The following is a 15,110-nucleotide window of genomic DNA, read 5'->3' on the forward strand; positions in this document are numbered from 1 at the left end:
TGCAGTGCAGTAACTATCGTCTCGTCCACAGACGAATAAACCGGGAAGTATACTCCGTACATACAAGGGGGAACCTAGCTAGGTCTGATTACAAGGGAAAAACTTGCTTGGTGTCGCTCTAAAACGTTTTATATTAAAGATCTTCAAATCGTATATACCTGGAGGAATGGGTCATTCCCGCAGACGAGCTAGTGATCTGAATAGTTACCAATTTTTGTTGCGTGCGCGAAATTCTAAATTGCCATGCCATGCCATGCCCATACTACTAGCCTGCTGTAGAATAACGAAACGAAATCTTCGAGATAAACAATAACCCAAGCAAACACGTCTGGAATCGAGTAAGGGTATGGTGGTGGAGGGAAATGGAAATGGGAAAAAGAAAAGAAGAAAAAAAAGAAAAAAAATTAAGGGAGGGGCATCACATAAAGTCATCATCGTCCAGCTCATCGCCATCGTACGCTGTGAGATCCGCGCGGTTCGAGTGAGTGGTGACGAGACTTGTCTTGGTCTTGGCTGCCTTGCTCTTCTTCCCGCCCTTGTCAGCGGCCTTTTCCTCTTTGAGTTTCTCGTTGCTAGCGGCGGTCAAAGCGCTTGCCACCTTCTTGATTTCCGAACTGGGGAGCTCCTTTACAAGCCGCTTCGTAAACTCTTGGACCCAGATAGAGTATTGCGGCTTCTTGGATTGGGCGGCTAGTAGAGGAGCGAGGGTCTCTGTGAGAGTGGTGAACTGCGCCTTGGTTCCCGGCTTGAAGAGCGGCATGGCAGAGATATCGATAGATTTGGTAGGGTCATTCGGGTCAGAAATGACGGTCGCCTTGGGCGCTGACCGGTTCCGGTTGAGATCGATATCGCCGATAAGATCCTGCGCGTGCTTGAGATCGGACTCCTTCTCCGTCCGTCTCAGCCGCGCCCGCTGTTCCGCAGCATCTTCCTCCTCGCTCGATTCTTCCTCGTCAAGGGCGCGCCGGGCTTTATGTTCTGCTATTCTTTGCGCTTTTGATTTCTTCTGCGCGGCGGCTTCAGCTTCAGCCTTGGCTTTAGCTGCAGCTGCTTTTGCTTCCTTCTCTCGCTCGACTTCCGAATCTTCGGCGGCGTCCCAGGAATCTAGAACCTATGTCGCAGAGAACAAAGATATCAACATCATCCCATATGTTTTCGTGAGAAGAAAAAGAATATTGAGATGAAAGGCCGAACACTCCCATACCTCGTCACTATCTTCCTCATCGTCAAACTTGCGTCTTGCCACGAATGGCGGCGGGGTGGAAGGAGGTGTGCTCTCCTCTTCATCGTCTATGAGGGTTCCAAAACATGATCAATTAGATATCTATCTGAAAGTCTGGCCAGCGTCTTCCACGGGCTGTCCTGGTCGTCGACAATCCCTTACTCAAAGGGAGAAAACTTACCCCACTTTGAAGGCGCCATGGTCTGAGAAATTTGCAGGGTAAAGGGTCGATTTAAATTGTAGTGTCAAGACAAAACAGTGTGTATTTATTAAGAGAGCTGTAGGGCTACAGGCTGATGGAACTCCAACGGGGACGACGCGCAAGTCAGTAGAACGAAACCAGTGGCCGCCTTCCCTCCTTTACTGAACTCTTTTTTTTTTCACGGTTTTGTGAAATTACATGGTCAAGGCTGATTGGCGGGGCAAAAATTTCTTTGGAGAGAAACTCGGCAGCGGAAGAATATAAATCCAGTCCTACATACGGGTCAAGGTTGGAACCTTCTGCGCGCAGGATGATGATGGGACATTGCTAAGGATAGGATGGAGGCTATGGAGCAGCAGATGTTAAGAGACATGCTTCAAATGTTGTGAGGCTTCAATTTCCTAATTTAAAGGCAAAACACGTTCCTTATTTTGATACAAATTCTTAGCTATTTCGCGGATGTACTCCGTATTGACTACCGGATTTCGATTCGATTCGTTCTTTTCCGTCCTTCATCTCTTTTATTTTTTATTCATTTTCTTACAGGTTTACTGCAGTGCGGAAGTTCTCTCCAGCATAGACAGCGCTGGAACCAAGCTCTTCCTCGATGCGGAGGATCTGGTTCAGCTTGGCAAGACGCTCGGACCGGGCAGGGGCGCCAGTCTTGATCTGGCCAGAGCGCAGTCCGACGACAATGTCGGCAATGGTGACGTCCTCGGTCTCACCGGAACGGTGAGATACCATCACACCCCAGCCGTCAGCGTACGAGTCCTTAGCGGCCTGGATGGATTCGGTCAAGGTGCCGATCTGGTTCACTTTGAGCAACAGAGCATTGCATGCCTTGAGGTCAATGGCCTTCTTGATGCGGATGGGGTTGGTGACAGTAAGGTCATCCCTAAATTTCTTCTTGTCAGTTGCTAAACACAGTCATGGGGCACGGGCATGATCACATACGCGACGATTTGCATGTTAGAGGTTTTGAAGAAGTAGCTCCACGCCTCCCAGTCGTCTTCGGCGAAGGGATCCTCAATGCTGACGATGTCGTACTTGCTGGCCAACTTCTTATAGAGATCGCTGAGCTCCTCATATGTGACCCACTTGCTCTTATCGCTGTTAGGGTTTTTGAAGTCAAGGTCGTATTTCTTCTCCTCCGGCTTGTAGAACTCGCTGGATGCAACGTCGAGGGCAATTTTTACCTTGCCGGTATAACCTGCCTGCTCGATGGCCTCGGCGATCAAGTCGAGAGCTTCCTCGGGAGTTTGGATATCGGGAGCGACACCACCCTCGTCACCAACATTGCCAGCAGACTGGCCATATTTGGACTTGGCAAGTGCCTTGAGCTTGTGGTAGACTTCGGAGCCCTGGCGAAGGGCCTCAGAGAAAGAAGGGGCGGCACTACTAGGTCAGGATTGCATTCGGAGAGATCGACTGGGTGCCTTTTTTCCTAACTTACGATGGAACAATCATGAATTCCTGGAAGGCGAGGCGGCCACCAGCATGGGAACCCCCGTTAAGGACATTCTGGAATGGTACGGGAAGGACGTATGGCTTCTTGGTCCCGGCAAGATCGGAGACGTGCGCGTAAAGTGGAACGCCCTTCTCAGCAGCACCAGCCTTTGCGATAGCCAGACTGACACCAAGGATGGCGTTGGCACCAAGGTTGGACTTGTTGGCGGTACCATCCAGCTTGTTCAAGAATTCGTCGACCTTGGATTGGTCCTTCACGTCAATGTTCTCCTTGATGACGGCGGGGCCAATGACCTCGTTGACGTTCTTGACAGCCTTCAAGACACCTGGGTTCGAATTGGATGATCGTCAAAATGCAGCTTCCCACATGGATTGCGGGATATACTCACCCTTTCCGAGCCAGTGAGTCTTGTCACCATCACGGAGCTCACAAGCCTCATGCTGGCCTATTGATGGACGTGTCAGCCGATTGTGCGTAGACGTGAGACCGTAATTTTCTTGGGTTCATGGGGGTCTGGAAGCATCAGTCTACTACTCACCAGTGGAGGCGCCGGATGGAACAATGGCACGGTGAAGGCCAGTCTCAGTGACGACGTCGACCTCCACGGTGGGGTTGCCACGGGAGTCGTAGACCGATCTAGCGTGGATCTTTGTGATCGCCATCCTGGGATGAAGGTTAACGTTGGAATTTGACGATGAGAGCAGCCTTGATTAGTGAAATGGTCGTGAGATTCCGAGCACAAGCGAAGAATTGGAAAGTGGTGTGTGTTGTGTTCTGTTGAGGCCTTTTCAGACCCTTCTTCACCGAACGGCCGAAAATGTCCAAGCTTTCAACAACAGCCTCTTGAAGCAAACACCACTCAAGTGACACTTTCTCTTTTTTTGAGACTTTTAAGGATGTACTGGAACAACAATTTGATCGTGGTAATGGTGGCTTCGATTGAGTATATTTGCGCGGGCTACAGAGGAGAGATGTGGGAGAGGCGAGGGCGGGGCTGAGGGGCACAAAACGCAGGAGGTAGGGGAGAGGGAGGTAGGCGTCAACAGTTGTGACTGTTTGAGGAAAAAGAGACTTACTTGAGGTATTACTGTGATGTGGTAGGTGGGAAGGATTTGAGGGTATCAATTGGGGGAGATCTGGTGCCAATTGCAAAGGGAGATGAGGTGAGGGGAACTGAGGGAGAGAGAGAAGAGAAGGGAGAAGTTGTTTCTGGATGATGAGCAGATCTATGATGAAAGACGCCCAATTACCTAATGATGTTGTTATGATTTTCGCCGCAAGCCGGGACAAGTCTTTCTCGTCGACAGAATACAGCCCCTCCAAAAGTCCAAGGCGGTTTGGCGGGACATCGCGAGAGGCATTGCCCCGACGCCAGCCAATTAGCTGGCCCGCAAGGTGGCTCCGGGATATTCCAGGTCCCAGTACGGAGTAATTACGGAGCATATCTGCCCTGTAGGATCCAATGTGCCTGTTACGAAGTACGTATGCATGGGTACGGACATTCAACTTCGCGAGCCAAAAAAGGTTTGTGGGCGGGGTGTGTTGGCGGTTGATGGCATCATCGTCGTTTGGATCGCCTTCTCTGGCCGCCCTGAGGTACTCGAAGCTTAACCGTCTTTGGTCTAGGTAGGTACCGTACCGTAGGCACCTTACCGTCACGGAACAATATTGTGCCGCGTTACGGAGTACAAACATAGCAAACAGAACTCATGCTCGAAATTTATTACATAATTATCTATCACGTGAATGGATATTTTTGAGACCGGTGGTTTGGTTTGCGTGGTTTGCTCTGTTTGCAGGATTTTGGGGCTGGAGCTGGCTGGGGCGCAACTTGAAGCTCCGTGGCGCGAGCAGGCAGTCCCCGTCCCAACGTCAGCATCCCAGAGCTGCCCGGGTGTATGTACGGTCCTGTGTCCAAAGCCGGTAGTTTGACTTTGCTCCCCCGAACACATCCCAAGGATTGACTTCCCCCTTTTGAGAGTGCCTATTCATCGAGCGCACCTCTTCCCACCTCCTGCATCGCCTGTTCAGCTTGAGATCACCATGACCACTGCCAATGACCCAGAGCGCCAGCAGGCCCTTGAAGATTACAAGAAGGCCCTGCTAGAGTCGAGAGAATGGGAGGCTAAGCTGAAAGCCCTTCGGTTGGGTATCAAAGATTTGCAGAAGGAGTTTGACCAGACAGAGGAAAATATCAAGGCGCTACAGAGTGTCGGACAGATCATCGGAGAGGTTCTCAAGCAGCTGGATGAGGAGAGATGTGAGTTGACACCTCTATATGTACCTCATCCTCGACTGGGCTTTCCGTGTCGCTGACTTTAGTGCAGTTATCGTCAAGGCTTCCTCCGGTCCTAGATACGTCGTCGGATGCCGGTCCAAAGTAGACAAATCAAAGCTCAAGCAAGGAACCCGCGTCGCTCTCGACATGACAACCCTCACCATCATGCGCATGCTGCCTCGCGAAGTCGATCCCCTCGTCTACAACATGTCCTTGGAAGATCCTGGCCAGGTTAACTTTGCTGGTATTGGTGGCTTGAACGACCAGATTCGCGAGCTGAGAGAGGTCATCGAGCTGCCCCTCAAGAACCCGGAGCTTTTCATGCGAGTGGGGATAAAGCCTCCCAAGGGTGTTCTGCTGTATGGGCCCCCGGGCACAGGGAAGACGCTCCTGGCCAGAGCCGTCGCCAGCTCCCTAGAAACCAACTTTTTAAAAGGTGGGCTATCAGGTTTATACTGCTCCTTTTTTGTAAACCGTGCTAAACTCTAGCTCAGTCGTCTCCTCTGCTATCGTTGACAAGTACATTGGCGAGTCTGCCCGATTAATTCGAGAGATGTTCGGTTACGCCAAAGAGCACGAACCATGCATCATCTTTATGGACGAAATCGATGCCATCGGAGGGAGAAGATTCTCGGAGGGAACCTCTGCCGACAGAGAAATTCAACGTACACTGATGGAGCTCCTCAATCAACTGGATGGATTCGACTACCTTGGAAAGACAAAGATCATCATGGCCACAAACAGACCGGACACTCTAGACCCGGCCCTTCTTCGTGCTGGGCGCCTTGATCGAAAGATTGAAATCCCCCTGCCCAATGAAGTCGGTCGATTGGAGATCTTAAAGATTCATTCTAGCGGAGTGGCCATAGAGGGCGAAATTGACTTTGAAACTGTCGTCAAAATGAGCGATGGCTTGAATGGCGCTGACCTACGAAACGTGGTAACAGAAGCGTAAGTCTACATGCCTGCCTCTGCTGTGCTTGCCAGCAAATTCTAAAATTATTCTTTGATTTAGAGGTCTTTTTGCCATCAAAGACTACCGAGATGCAATCAACCAAGACGACTTTAACAAAGCTGTCCGAAAAGTGGCCGAAGCAAAGAAGCTCGAAGGCAAGCTCGAGTACCAGAAACTCTGAAGTAGATACCTTTTCCTTTGGCATAGTTTAGTGTTCTTGATCATACAACGGCGTTGCCTACGGCCCTGCTACGTAGAAAAACTATGATAGAATGTTCTGTGCCGACCATGATGCTGTATTTCATACTCCACAAAAAGTTCCCTGTCGCCATTTACAAGATGCATCGCTGCAGAGCAAACAGAACAAACATGACTTTGCCAACTGGCGATTTTGTGACGAAATGGGCTGACTGTTCACTGTAGCGGAAGCACATAATGCAACAAAATCCTAAGCAGCAACTCTTGCTATATTGTATCTGCATCTTTTAAACTGATAATGTGGTAATCTGCAACATTCATCTACCGGTACAGCATTTATGCTCCAAAGTTCAACGGCGTCCTAGCTTCCCGTAACGGCGCCGCAAACACGCATGACAATTCAATTGACCAGGGCATTGACGACATGAAGATAGAGCAGATAAATAATTTGTAAGATTGACTGAAGAGAGATATTCAAACCCCATTCTAACCTTATTCCACACAAGGACCTAGTAGCTATAGTACCCGCCACCTAATTTTAACCGCTCTGTACGGATCTCCGATTTCATCGACCCTGTGACACTATCTACTGTTCGTCCGTCCTTACTCACCTTTACTCGGGGTACCTACATCATCGGGTACGTCTGGAATGTCCTTTCAACTCCCCAGCCGCGTCCCTTCCTTCAAGTCTCCGCAGCGAGAAATCGAAGATGATTACTGGCGCGCCGCGACCTCCGCGCGCAAGACGTCGCACAACGCCGGCGGTGGGTTCGAGATCGCGGATAGGATTGGCCAGTTTATGAATCCTAATCGCGAACTGCCAATGTACAAAGACAAGCCGTATTCTGCGGCACCAGGCCATGCGAGATCGAGGAGGCGCAAACAGGTTGTTTGGCTGGGGGTGTTGGTGGCGTTTGCGGTGACAGTTTGGTGGTTGTGGTCCGGAGGGAGAGCGGAGAAGATCATTTCTCGCGGAAAAGAGATGAAGGGAATGCATGGTGGTGAGTTGTGGAAATGGGTGCAAGGGTTTGAGAAAGGCGAGACCAGGAGGAAAGGAAAGACGGTGGATTGGGCAGAGAGAAGGGAGAGAGTTAAAGATGCGTTTATGGTAAGCTGGGATGGATATGAGAGGTATGCGTGGGGTGAGTTCATGGCGACATGATAGTCATGATTTTGGAAGGATGCTAACCACCTTTTGTTGAGGTCGTGATGAGTATTATCCCATTCGGAAATCCGGCAGAAATATGGTCGATGGTGGAATGGGCTGGATAATAGTTGACGCCCTCGATACCCTCATGATCATGAATCTTACCTCTCGTGTGCAGCAAGCTCGAAATTGGATCCACACGTCACTACGTTATGATCAGGATCATGACGTGAACACCTTTGAGACGACTATCCGTATGCTGGGCGGCTTACTTTCGGCGCATTATCTGTCTACTACGTATCCTGAGTTGGCACCTATAGCCGACGATGACCCAGGTGCTCCGGGAGAGGATTTATATATCGAAAAAGCCACCGAATTGGCGGATCGGTTGCTGGGTGCGTTCGAGTCTCCTTCAGGAGTGCCCTATGCCAGTTTGAATCTAAACAAATCTGTTGGGATCCTGTCGCACTCCGATAATGGTGCTTCGTCGACTGCAGAGGCGGGTACCGTTCAACTAGAGTTCAAGTACCTTGCAAAATTGACCGGGGAAGCGAACTACTGGGAGAAAGCTGAGAAAATCATCGAGGTTATTGAAGCAAATGGTAGGGAAGACGGGCTAGTTCCTATATATATCTACGCGGATACTGGCAAATTTATGGGAGAGAACATTCGTTTAGGGAGCCGGGGTGACTCTTACTACGGTATGTCGATTTTTCGCCTATTCATTTGAATTCTTACTGACAGTAGATCCGCAGAATACCTAATAAAACAGTATCTCCAGACATCGAATGAGGAACCGATATATCTAGAGATGTGGGACGAGACGCTGAACGGCATCCGCAAACATTTACTCACGTACACAAAACACGCCTCTCTGACGATCGTCGGGGAGCGTCCAAATGGTCTACGCCAACCCATTTTGCCCAAAATGGACCATCTTGTCTGTTTTTTGCCGGGTACCATCGCTCTAGGTGCAACTGGCGGCTTGCCGCTCTCAGAGGCTCGGAGGTCAGCTGGTTGGGGACGTAAACAGGAGGAAGAGATGCTACTGGCGAAGGAGCTCATGAAAACCTGTTGGGCAACGTATCTTGCCACTGCAACAGGGCTGGCACCTGAGATCACGTATTTCAAGATCGACGATCCTCCCCGAACGATTAAAGACGTCTATCCGGACTTTGATTTTTCCTTTGGTGGCGGGGAGAAGTCCAAAAAGAAAAAGACGGGCTTGAGAGACGATGCTGATTTGTTCATGAAATCGCATCCACTCTACCCCCTCGACCGTGAAAAATCAATTTGGCTCAAGGATATAACCATTCGTGGCCCTGACCAACATAATCTCCAGCGCCCTGAGACCGTGGAATCCTTATTTTACATGTATCGTATCACAGGCGACGAGACGTACCGATTTTGGGGATGGGAAATGTTCAAGTCATTCATCAAGCACACCGCTGTGTTCGAGGATGAGCCATCTCCTGGAGCGCCTAGCGACGACGCTTCGTACATCCGCGGTTTTACGTCGCTCTCGAATGCGAATACTATCCCACCAGTAAAGAGGGATAATATGGAAAGCTTTTGGTTGGCGGAGACGCTCAAGTACTTCTACCTGTTGTTTTCCGAGAGGGACTTCATCCCCTTGGAAACGACTGTGTTCAATACGGAGGCACATATTTTCCCCAGGTTTAAGATGGGCAAGAATTTCAAGACTGGGTGGAGGAGGAAGTTCCCTGTGAATAAAGTTGGCTAAAGGAATTTTGAAGCGGCAAACAGTACCTTCTTGTAAATGTGTCATGGATGATAGTGCATGTATGGATTTTATTATGACTCTTTTCTAATACATGTCCGAAATATAGGCTGTCCAAGCATCCTAGAGCTCACACAGTCGTCAAACCATCCGAAATCATAGACTCGCTCTTTTTCATTTCCGTTCGCTTCTCCCGACAGCGGCTCGAATCAGTCTCGCATATCCCTCGACGGCATCCTCCATATCTCCCACACTCAATCCTTCGTTCTCTCCATGCGCCACGAAGATACTACCCGGACCGTACAAATACCGCTTCACCTTCCCATGGTCCGGCAGATCGTGATCATGAATGTCCCAATTCGGCACATCAGTCCCATAGTTGACCGTCATCACATCGAATCCTTCTACATCCGAATCTAGGTCGACAGGTGGATATGCTCCGCCAGCGGAGAAACTAACATGTACATCCTCGGGGTTTTTAGACGCGGAACGCACGGCAGCAAGGATGGTTTCTTTGGCGTGAGTCACAGTCCCACCGGCTAGCCGCACGGCAACCCTTGCAGAAGCACTGGCAGGAACCACGTTCGTGGCGACCCCGCCTTCCATGACGCCGATGTTCAGCGTCGTCTTGCCGTATTTCTCGCTCGAGGGTAATCCACCCTCGGACTCGGGGATGTCGCCCAGGCTATCGACCTTGGAGAGGATGGGGAGAATCTCTGAGACGGCGCTGCGTCCGAGCCACGGATATCCAGAGTGCGCAGGCTTTCCGCGCACGTGCACGTCGAAGTGCAACATGCCCTTGTGGCCTGAGACGAGCTTGCTTTCGGTCGGCTCGCCGAAGATTACTGTGTGGAAGGTGGGTGGGGAGGTGTTGAGTGGTGAGTTTGAAAAGTGGTGCATACCCTGGCCACCCGTCTCTTCGCTAACGACGAAGAGCAGGCCAAGGGGAGTGTCAGGGTTGGATTCGAGGTGCGATAGCGTCGCGATGATCTGGCATGCTACGCTTGCTTTGGCATCGACGGTGCCGCGGCCGGAGATGTGGATGGCCCTGCGGTCGATTGACGATGAACCTGTGGAGGCGGTTGGAGGGAGTGAGAGCGAGTAGGGTATGTAAGGAGGCACGGTGTCAATGTGGCTCGTGAGAATAATTTCCGGGGACGGCGAGGAGGCAGGATACGCGTAGACATTAAATCTTGACGGCTTCCTTTCTTCCTCGTCGACTTCGTGTCCGTCAAGGGGAACAGCCTGCTTTTGTACGGTAAAGCCATGTCTTTCGAGATATTCAACTAAGAAATCTCCCACGCTCCCTTCGTTGTTGGAGATGGATTCGATCTCCGAGAGTGATCGGTGCAGGGAGAGCAGCTCGGAGCTAGCAATAATTTCATCCAAATTGCTCTTTTCATGGCCCTCGGGTATCATAACGAGATCCCCGTTATCAGCCATGATGGGCTTCTGGGGAGAGGATGACCGCTGGGAGGGCCTGGCCAAAACCAGCGGCAGCAGTGCCAAGGGTGCAAGAGTGAAGACCCTCATCTGTTCAATCTGAATCTATCCAATTCTTTCTCTTGACTCTTGGTCGTCGCTGGGACTGCGTCGCGCCGTTGAGGGAGCTCTCGGGATGACTAAATACATGTAGATCGGCGACGCACCCGCGGCTCGTCGTCGGCGTGTTTGTGGTATCACGGCGAATCAACTAGTGGCATCTCAGGAATCCCTGTCAGAATTCCAAGGCAGTAACTACAGAGGTCCCCATCACGGAGTATCATCCGGCAGATTCATTTATTATGGGAATATGCCCAGAATTGTTGCAGACAGGATTGTCGAAGTTGATTATTATTCCTATTTATTAAGTTACACAGCTTGACGGGCTCCCTTCATTGCTCGTCTTGGGAGAAGGGCCCGGCAGTCGCAGTCTCACTGCGAAGTTCTTCGACCTCAAAAGGCGAGACTACATTGATCCGGGTATGGATACTCCGCTGCGGCTTCGGGGAATATTCTCTCTCTCTCTCTCTCTCTCTCTCTGTGTGTGTGTGTGTGTGTGTGAGTGTGTGCGTGTTTTCTTTTGGGTGGCCAAAACGGATCAAATTGGCCTCGATATACAACAATAAAAGGTCCCCTAAGAAGCATTCTTAAGCAGAACTGACGGCTACCACACCCCAAACGCCTGTGGTCAAACACTCGGCAGGACCGAAGTCTTTACATTCTTTGATGGGGATGCAAGATGCTAGCAGGCGTCTGTCCGGGATTGAGAGGTCATCCAGTGCTGGATTGATGAACCACTTAAAGCCGGTATGGAAAACACGAATCGCAAAGCATTCAACCGATTGCTCCCCAGAAGGCTAATTTTTACACTATAGTCTTTGCGTTTGTTCTTCGTGGCTACTACTTGGTCAGCTTGCACGTCGGCTTTGATCCCATCTTAGTTCACCGAGATTTGTCATTCGGTAAGGAAGCCGACATTAATGTTGCAGGGAGGGAGATGAAGAGAACATGAGACGCGCTGACCTAGCGCCGAGCTTGACATCGGCGTATAATAGCATGTAGCGGAGGTAGGAAAGAATTAATGTGATGTACAATCTAAAATAAAAGCTATCTTAAGAATACAGGTCTGAAAGTACACTGATATCTTTCGTAATCTGTATGACATCCAGAAACATCACTTTTCTTCCGCTAAATGGATATCCAGAATGGTTTGAGCAGGACATAGCCCCGAATCTCGCCTTTCCCCAGGATCGCGCTCTAACCGACCTTGTCTGATTGCCCTTTTTTATTCTTCCCGCGAAACATCTGGTTTTAATCATCCACAAACAAGAAGATAAGATTATCAATTTCAAGGCTTTTGCCAAATATCTGGTCTATCCACGGTTCTTTGACCGGCCACTGCCACTTTTGACCTTTCGGGCCTCTGGACGATGGATATGGTGGGCAGGAATCCATTCAGCATCGTACGTCTTCGCGACGGCTGGCGAATCGGAGACCTGGTCACCGGAGTCAACGCCAGCCTGCTGACGGGATGCTTTCTTCGCGCGATCGTGCGACTTGACTGGCTTGCGCTTCTGGGGGAAGTAAGGGGCAATCCAGAGAGTATAGAGGAAATAACTAGCTCCAACGAAAGTTGCCGACACAAAGAAGTAGAGGAAGATCCTGGATATAACGTGTTAATATAACAGAATACTTTGAGAGCGTGGATAAGAGGGGACAAAAAAACTAACACTTGGGGGTCGAAGATGCTCATATCGGGCTCCACAACGGTGATGGTTCCGTTGTAGGCGGGAACTGTGAAAAGGAAACCATCCTTCTTCGCAACCATGGCCGCGATATTCAAGCTAAGTTCTTGGGGAAGCATCTCGGTAGCGAAACCGTACGTGAGAGTCCTCTCCGAGTTTGCGGCCACTTCGACGTTGTACCGTTTCATGGTGAGGTTGCGAACATTCTGGCTGGGCTCCGACAGGGTCCAGAGACTGGCACCGATAACGTCGACGGTAACGGGGTCAGGTTCATTATTTGTAAACTTGACGAGCGCATTGGTAGGCAGTCCGTTGACGAGCTTCACGCCAAAAATTTCAGAGTCGGGAAAAGTGGTCGAAATATCAACGTCAAGACTCGGAGCATCCTTATCCTCAACAATTGCTTCCTTGGGGGTTGTCTTTCAATTCAGCTTTAATTAGCAACCTATCCCGCCGGTTGAGGGTGTCTTTGGCAGCGCAGAATCGGTACTCACAGCAGCAGCGTCTTCAGCCCGAACAAGGAGCGTCTGCAGGGACAGGAGAGCGAGGGAGATCAAACCAAACTTGCCCATCTTGAAGGTAAATCAAGCCTGGAGAGGAGAAAAAGAGGAGGGAACAAACTGAGTCAAAAAGGAAAAGCGGACAAGCGACGGTCAGCGTTCAAGGGGACACACTTTCTCACCTCCCGTCGCCTCTCCCGACTCACTCCACGTATGTCACAACTACGACCATGCTTAGTAATGTATTCACGTGATTTAGCCGCGCCATTATCTAATAGTGGCTGCTAGGCGCGCGTCTCGCGGTATTTACAGGCGCAACCCCGGGCTACTGAGGTATTCACGCGTCGAGGACAACTCACTCTCTTCCAAGACCACCTGGAGACAAGGCTGGCATTTAACTATCATCTATTCGGACACACATATATATCTGCGATTTTGGATGCTAATGACTTTACTCCGACTTCGAGAATGACAGCTGCCGGAATCCCAGACCTGTTCCAGCGCTATGAGCAGCTCAAAGCTGTCGAGCAGACCAAAGATGCACTCATTGAGGTTTCTATGCCTGTTATCAAGATGATATCTTGTTAGATGCCTTCTGATTCTATTCTTAAGGACCTTCTCCATCGAGTGACCGAGCTGGAAAAAGCTTATCAACAGACGAGACTCGATCATGACCGAGAAACTCGGTTTAACCGGGAGGTACAGATGCATGAAATGGAACTCATGGAGCAGATAACGAGGATCAAGGCCGTTATGGTACATCCGTCCGTTCGTCCCCAGGGCGCTCCAAGCTAATATGACCTTGCTGCCGTAGGACCAAGAACCTTTCCTCCTGGTTATGATTGACGGCGACGGTTTGATCTTTCAGGATTCATTTCTAAAGCAAGGTGAACAGGGCGGCAAAGACGCAGCGAACCAACTTTGGGTTGCAATTCGTGATTACTCATCCCGTAATTTTCCGAATCTACAATCCCCAAAAATCGTCACCAGGATATATGCCAACGTCAAGGGATTGGCTGAGGCGTGCTATAAAGCCGGAATTGTTGAACGCCCGGCGCTTATAGAGGATTTTGTTCGAGGGTTTAATGGCAGTAGACTGCTATTTGATTTTGTTGACGTCGGGAGTGGAAAGGACAGAGCAGATGATAAGATTGCAGGTGAGTGGATCAGATCAATATGTACATACATACATACATACTTAATGCCACCCGGTCCATTTTCAATTCAGCTGATCATTTGTCCATCCAAACCAGAATATTTAAAACTGAATTTATACAATTGCCATTGCCATCAGATCTTCCTTGGCTGTTCACACGATAACGGATATGCTCGTATCCTGGAGGATTTGTTGGCAGATCGGGAGCTCGTCGGTCGAATATCTCTGATTGAAGGAGTCCCTTTTGAAAGAGAGCTTGTGTCGATAAAATCTTCCTATCGAGTGACAAAGTTTGATTCGCTTTTTAGAGATTCGAAAATTCCAAACCATGGCTCTTCTCTGGAGACTTGGACTAACGCAGTCAGGTCTCTGCCTACTGCCTCTCACTCTCGTCCAATTTCCCCACATCCTTCTAATAATGGACGGGCGAGGGTGAGCTCTAGTTCCAATGGAGCTCCGAGCCCTCAAACCTGGGCCGCCACCATTGCTGCCGCGGCATCGACTCCAATGACAGATTTAACACCTTCAAAACCCGGCACGCCTTCTCTGCAGGTCGTTGAACGCAATAAATATGGCCAACGCGTTGATCGCCTGGATTTTAAGACAATTCCCAAGGACGAATTGAAGCACATTAAAAAATTGAAATTATGCAATCAATATTTCTTGCTGGGCGAATGTCCCAATTTAAGTTGTCATCATACTCACGATTACAAGCTTACAAAGAATGAGCGTGTAATCTTGCAGGCAGTGGCAAGGATGACTCCTTGCCATTTTGGTACTGATTGCGATGACCCGGGATGTATATATGGCCACCGATGCCCGCAAAGCGAGGTAGGAAGAAAGGAATGTTACTGGGGGCAGAAATGTCGATTTAATGCCTCTCAGCACGGGATTGACACAAATATTGTGAAGGTCACGAAAGTTTAATTCCATGGAAATATCCCTAATTTGGAGTTTTTTGATTTACTGTTTTTTATATAATACGATATACCACGCCGTATAGGCAGCCATTTATT

At 49.7% G+C, this 15,110-nt stretch overlaps 7 protein-coding genes across 8 annotated transcripts; 3 read left to right on the forward strand and 4 right to left on the reverse strand.

Annotated features, from left to right (window-relative positions):
* Positions 1–112: 112 nt before the first annotated feature.
* Positions 113–1,604, reverse strand: HCR1 (Translation initiation factor 3 subunit J component). Its single transcript, XM_003066870.2, has 3 exons — positions 1,404–1,604; positions 1,205–1,290; positions 113–1,111 (listed from the first exon to the last, which is right to left on the reverse strand). Exons 1-3 carry the CDS (start codon positions 1,420–1,422, stop codon positions 419–421), a joined length of 798 nt encoding a protein of 265 aa, XP_003066916.1. The 5' UTR covers positions 1,423–1,604; the 3' UTR covers positions 113–418.
* Positions 1,605–1,742: 138 nt separating this feature from the next.
* On the reverse strand, positions 1,743–4,139 carry D8B26_006962 (uncharacterized protein). The gene is made up of 6 exons (XM_003066871.2): positions 3,969–4,139; positions 3,431–3,555; positions 3,281–3,337; positions 2,878–3,217; positions 2,379–2,819; positions 1,743–2,319 (listed from the first exon to the last, which is right to left on the reverse strand). Exons 2-6 carry the CDS (start codon positions 3,552–3,554, stop codon positions 1,965–1,967), a joined length of 1,317 nt encoding a protein of 438 aa, XP_003066917.1. The 5' UTR covers position 3,555; positions 3,969–4,139; the 3' UTR covers positions 1,743–1,964.
* Positions 4,140–4,767: 628 nt separating this feature from the next.
* Positions 4,768–6,417, forward strand: RPT4 (26S proteasome subunit rpt4). The gene is made up of 4 exons (XM_003066872.2): positions 4,768–5,152; positions 5,220–5,606; positions 5,665–6,121; positions 6,186–6,417. Exons 1-4 carry the CDS (start codon positions 4,936–4,938, stop codon positions 6,304–6,306), a joined length of 1,182 nt encoding a protein of 393 aa, XP_003066918.1. The 5' UTR covers positions 4,768–4,935; the 3' UTR covers positions 6,307–6,417.
* Positions 6,418–6,830: 413 nt separating this feature from the next.
* Positions 6,831–10,793, forward strand: MNS1_1 (mannosyl-oligosaccharide alpha-1,2-mannosidase). 2 transcript variants are annotated; one of them, XM_066125350.1, is made up of 4 exons: positions 6,831–7,465; positions 7,527–8,171; positions 8,226–10,089; positions 10,151–10,793. In XM_066125350.1, the coding sequence occupies exons 1-3, from the start codon at positions 6,973–6,975 to the stop codon at positions 9,212–9,214; spliced, it is 2,127 nt and encodes a 708-aa protein (XP_065981432.1). In that variant the 5' UTR covers positions 6,831–6,972; the 3' UTR covers positions 9,215–10,089; positions 10,151–10,793. The 2 variants fall into 2 exon arrangements, with proteins under 2 accessions (XP_065981432.1, XP_003066919.2); XM_003066873.2 differs by having other exon boundaries at positions 7,177–7,465; positions 8,226–10,793.
* On the reverse strand, positions 9,353–10,654 carry D8B26_006965 (uncharacterized protein; the record flags this gene model as incomplete). The annotated part of the gene is made up of 1 exon (XM_003066874.2): positions 9,353–10,654. One exon carries the CDS (start codon positions 10,652–10,654, stop codon positions 9,386–9,388), a length of 1,269 nt encoding a protein of 422 aa, XP_003066920.2. The 3' UTR covers positions 9,353–9,385.
* A 1,273-nt stretch (positions 10,794–12,066) lies between the features above and the next one.
* D8B26_006966 (uncharacterized protein) lies at positions 12,067–13,125 on the reverse strand (the record flags this gene model as incomplete). Its single annotated transcript, XM_003066875.2, has 3 exons — positions 12,933–13,125; positions 12,424–12,857; positions 12,067–12,355 (listed from the first exon to the last, which is right to left on the reverse strand). Exons 1-3 carry the CDS (start codon positions 13,008–13,010, stop codon positions 12,067–12,069), a joined length of 801 nt encoding a protein of 266 aa, XP_003066921.1. The 5' UTR covers positions 13,011–13,125.
* Positions 13,126–13,309: 184 nt separating this feature from the next.
* Positions 13,310–15,104, forward strand: D8B26_006967 (uncharacterized protein). The gene is made up of 4 exons (XM_003066876.2): positions 13,310–13,490; positions 13,551–13,694; positions 13,753–14,095; positions 14,192–15,104. The coding sequence occupies exons 1-4, from the start codon at positions 13,407–13,409 to the stop codon at positions 15,019–15,021; spliced, it is 1,401 nt and encodes a 466-aa protein (XP_003066922.1). The 5' UTR covers positions 13,310–13,406; the 3' UTR covers positions 15,022–15,104.
* The last annotated feature ends 6 nt before the right edge of the window (positions 15,105–15,110 follow it).

The sequence above is a fragment of the Coccidioides posadasii genome, chromosome 3, assembly GCF_018416015.2.
Source record: "Coccidioides posadasii str. Silveira chromosome 3, complete sequence".
Taxonomy (NCBI): Eukaryota; Fungi; Ascomycota; class Eurotiomycetes; order Onygenales; family Onygenaceae; genus Coccidioides; species Coccidioides posadasii.

Coding starts and splice junctions, on each gene's coding strand:
- HCR1 (XM_003066870.2), bottom strand. Junction 1,112..1,204: donor ATGAGGAAGATAGTGACGAG/GTATGGGAGTGT, acceptor TCTGCGACATAG/GTTCTAGATTCCTGGGACGC.
- D8B26_006962 (XM_003066871.2), bottom strand. CDS start 3,554: ATGGCGATCACAAAGATCCACGCTAGATCGGTCTACGACTCCCGTGGC. Junction 3,338..3,430: donor TCCATCCGGCGCCTCCACTG/GTGAGTAGTAGA, acceptor GTCCATCAATAG/GCCAGCATGAGGCTTGTGAG. Junction 2,320..2,378: donor TCTAACATGCAAATCGTCGC/GTATGTGATCAT, acceptor GAAGAAATTTAG/GGATGACCTTACTGTCACCA.
- RPT4 (XM_003066872.2), top strand. CDS start 4,936: ATGACCACTGCCAATGACCCAGAGCGCCAGCAGGCCCTTGAAGATTAC. Junction 5,153..5,219: donor GCAGCTGGATGAGGAGAGAT/GTGAGTTGACAC, acceptor ACTTTAGTGCAG/TTATCGTCAAGGCTTCCTCC. Junction 6,122..6,185: donor CGAAACGTGGTAACAGAAGC/GTAAGTCTACAT, acceptor TCTTTGATTTAG/AGGTCTTTTTGCCATCAAAG.
- MNS1_1 (XM_066125350.1), top strand. CDS start 6,973: ATGTCCTTTCAACTCCCCAGCCGCGTCCCTTCCTTCAAGTCTCCGCAG. Junction 7,466..7,526: donor ATATGAGAGGTATGCGTGGG/GTGAGTTCATGG, acceptor CCTTTTGTTGAG/GTCGTGATGAGTATTATCCC. Junction 8,172..8,225: donor CCGGGGTGACTCTTACTACG/GTATGTCGATTT, acceptor GTAGATCCGCAG/AATACCTAATAAAACAGTAT.
- D8B26_006967 (XM_003066876.2), top strand. CDS start 13,407: ATGACAGCTGCCGGAATCCCAGACCTGTTCCAGCGCTATGAGCAGCTC. Junction 13,491..13,550: donor CCAAAGATGCACTCATTGAG/GTTTCTATGCCT, acceptor TCTATTCTTAAG/GACCTTCTCCATCGAGTGAC. Junction 13,695..13,752: donor CGAGGATCAAGGCCGTTATG/GTACATCCGTCC, acceptor TTGCTGCCGTAG/GACCAAGAACCTTTCCTCCT.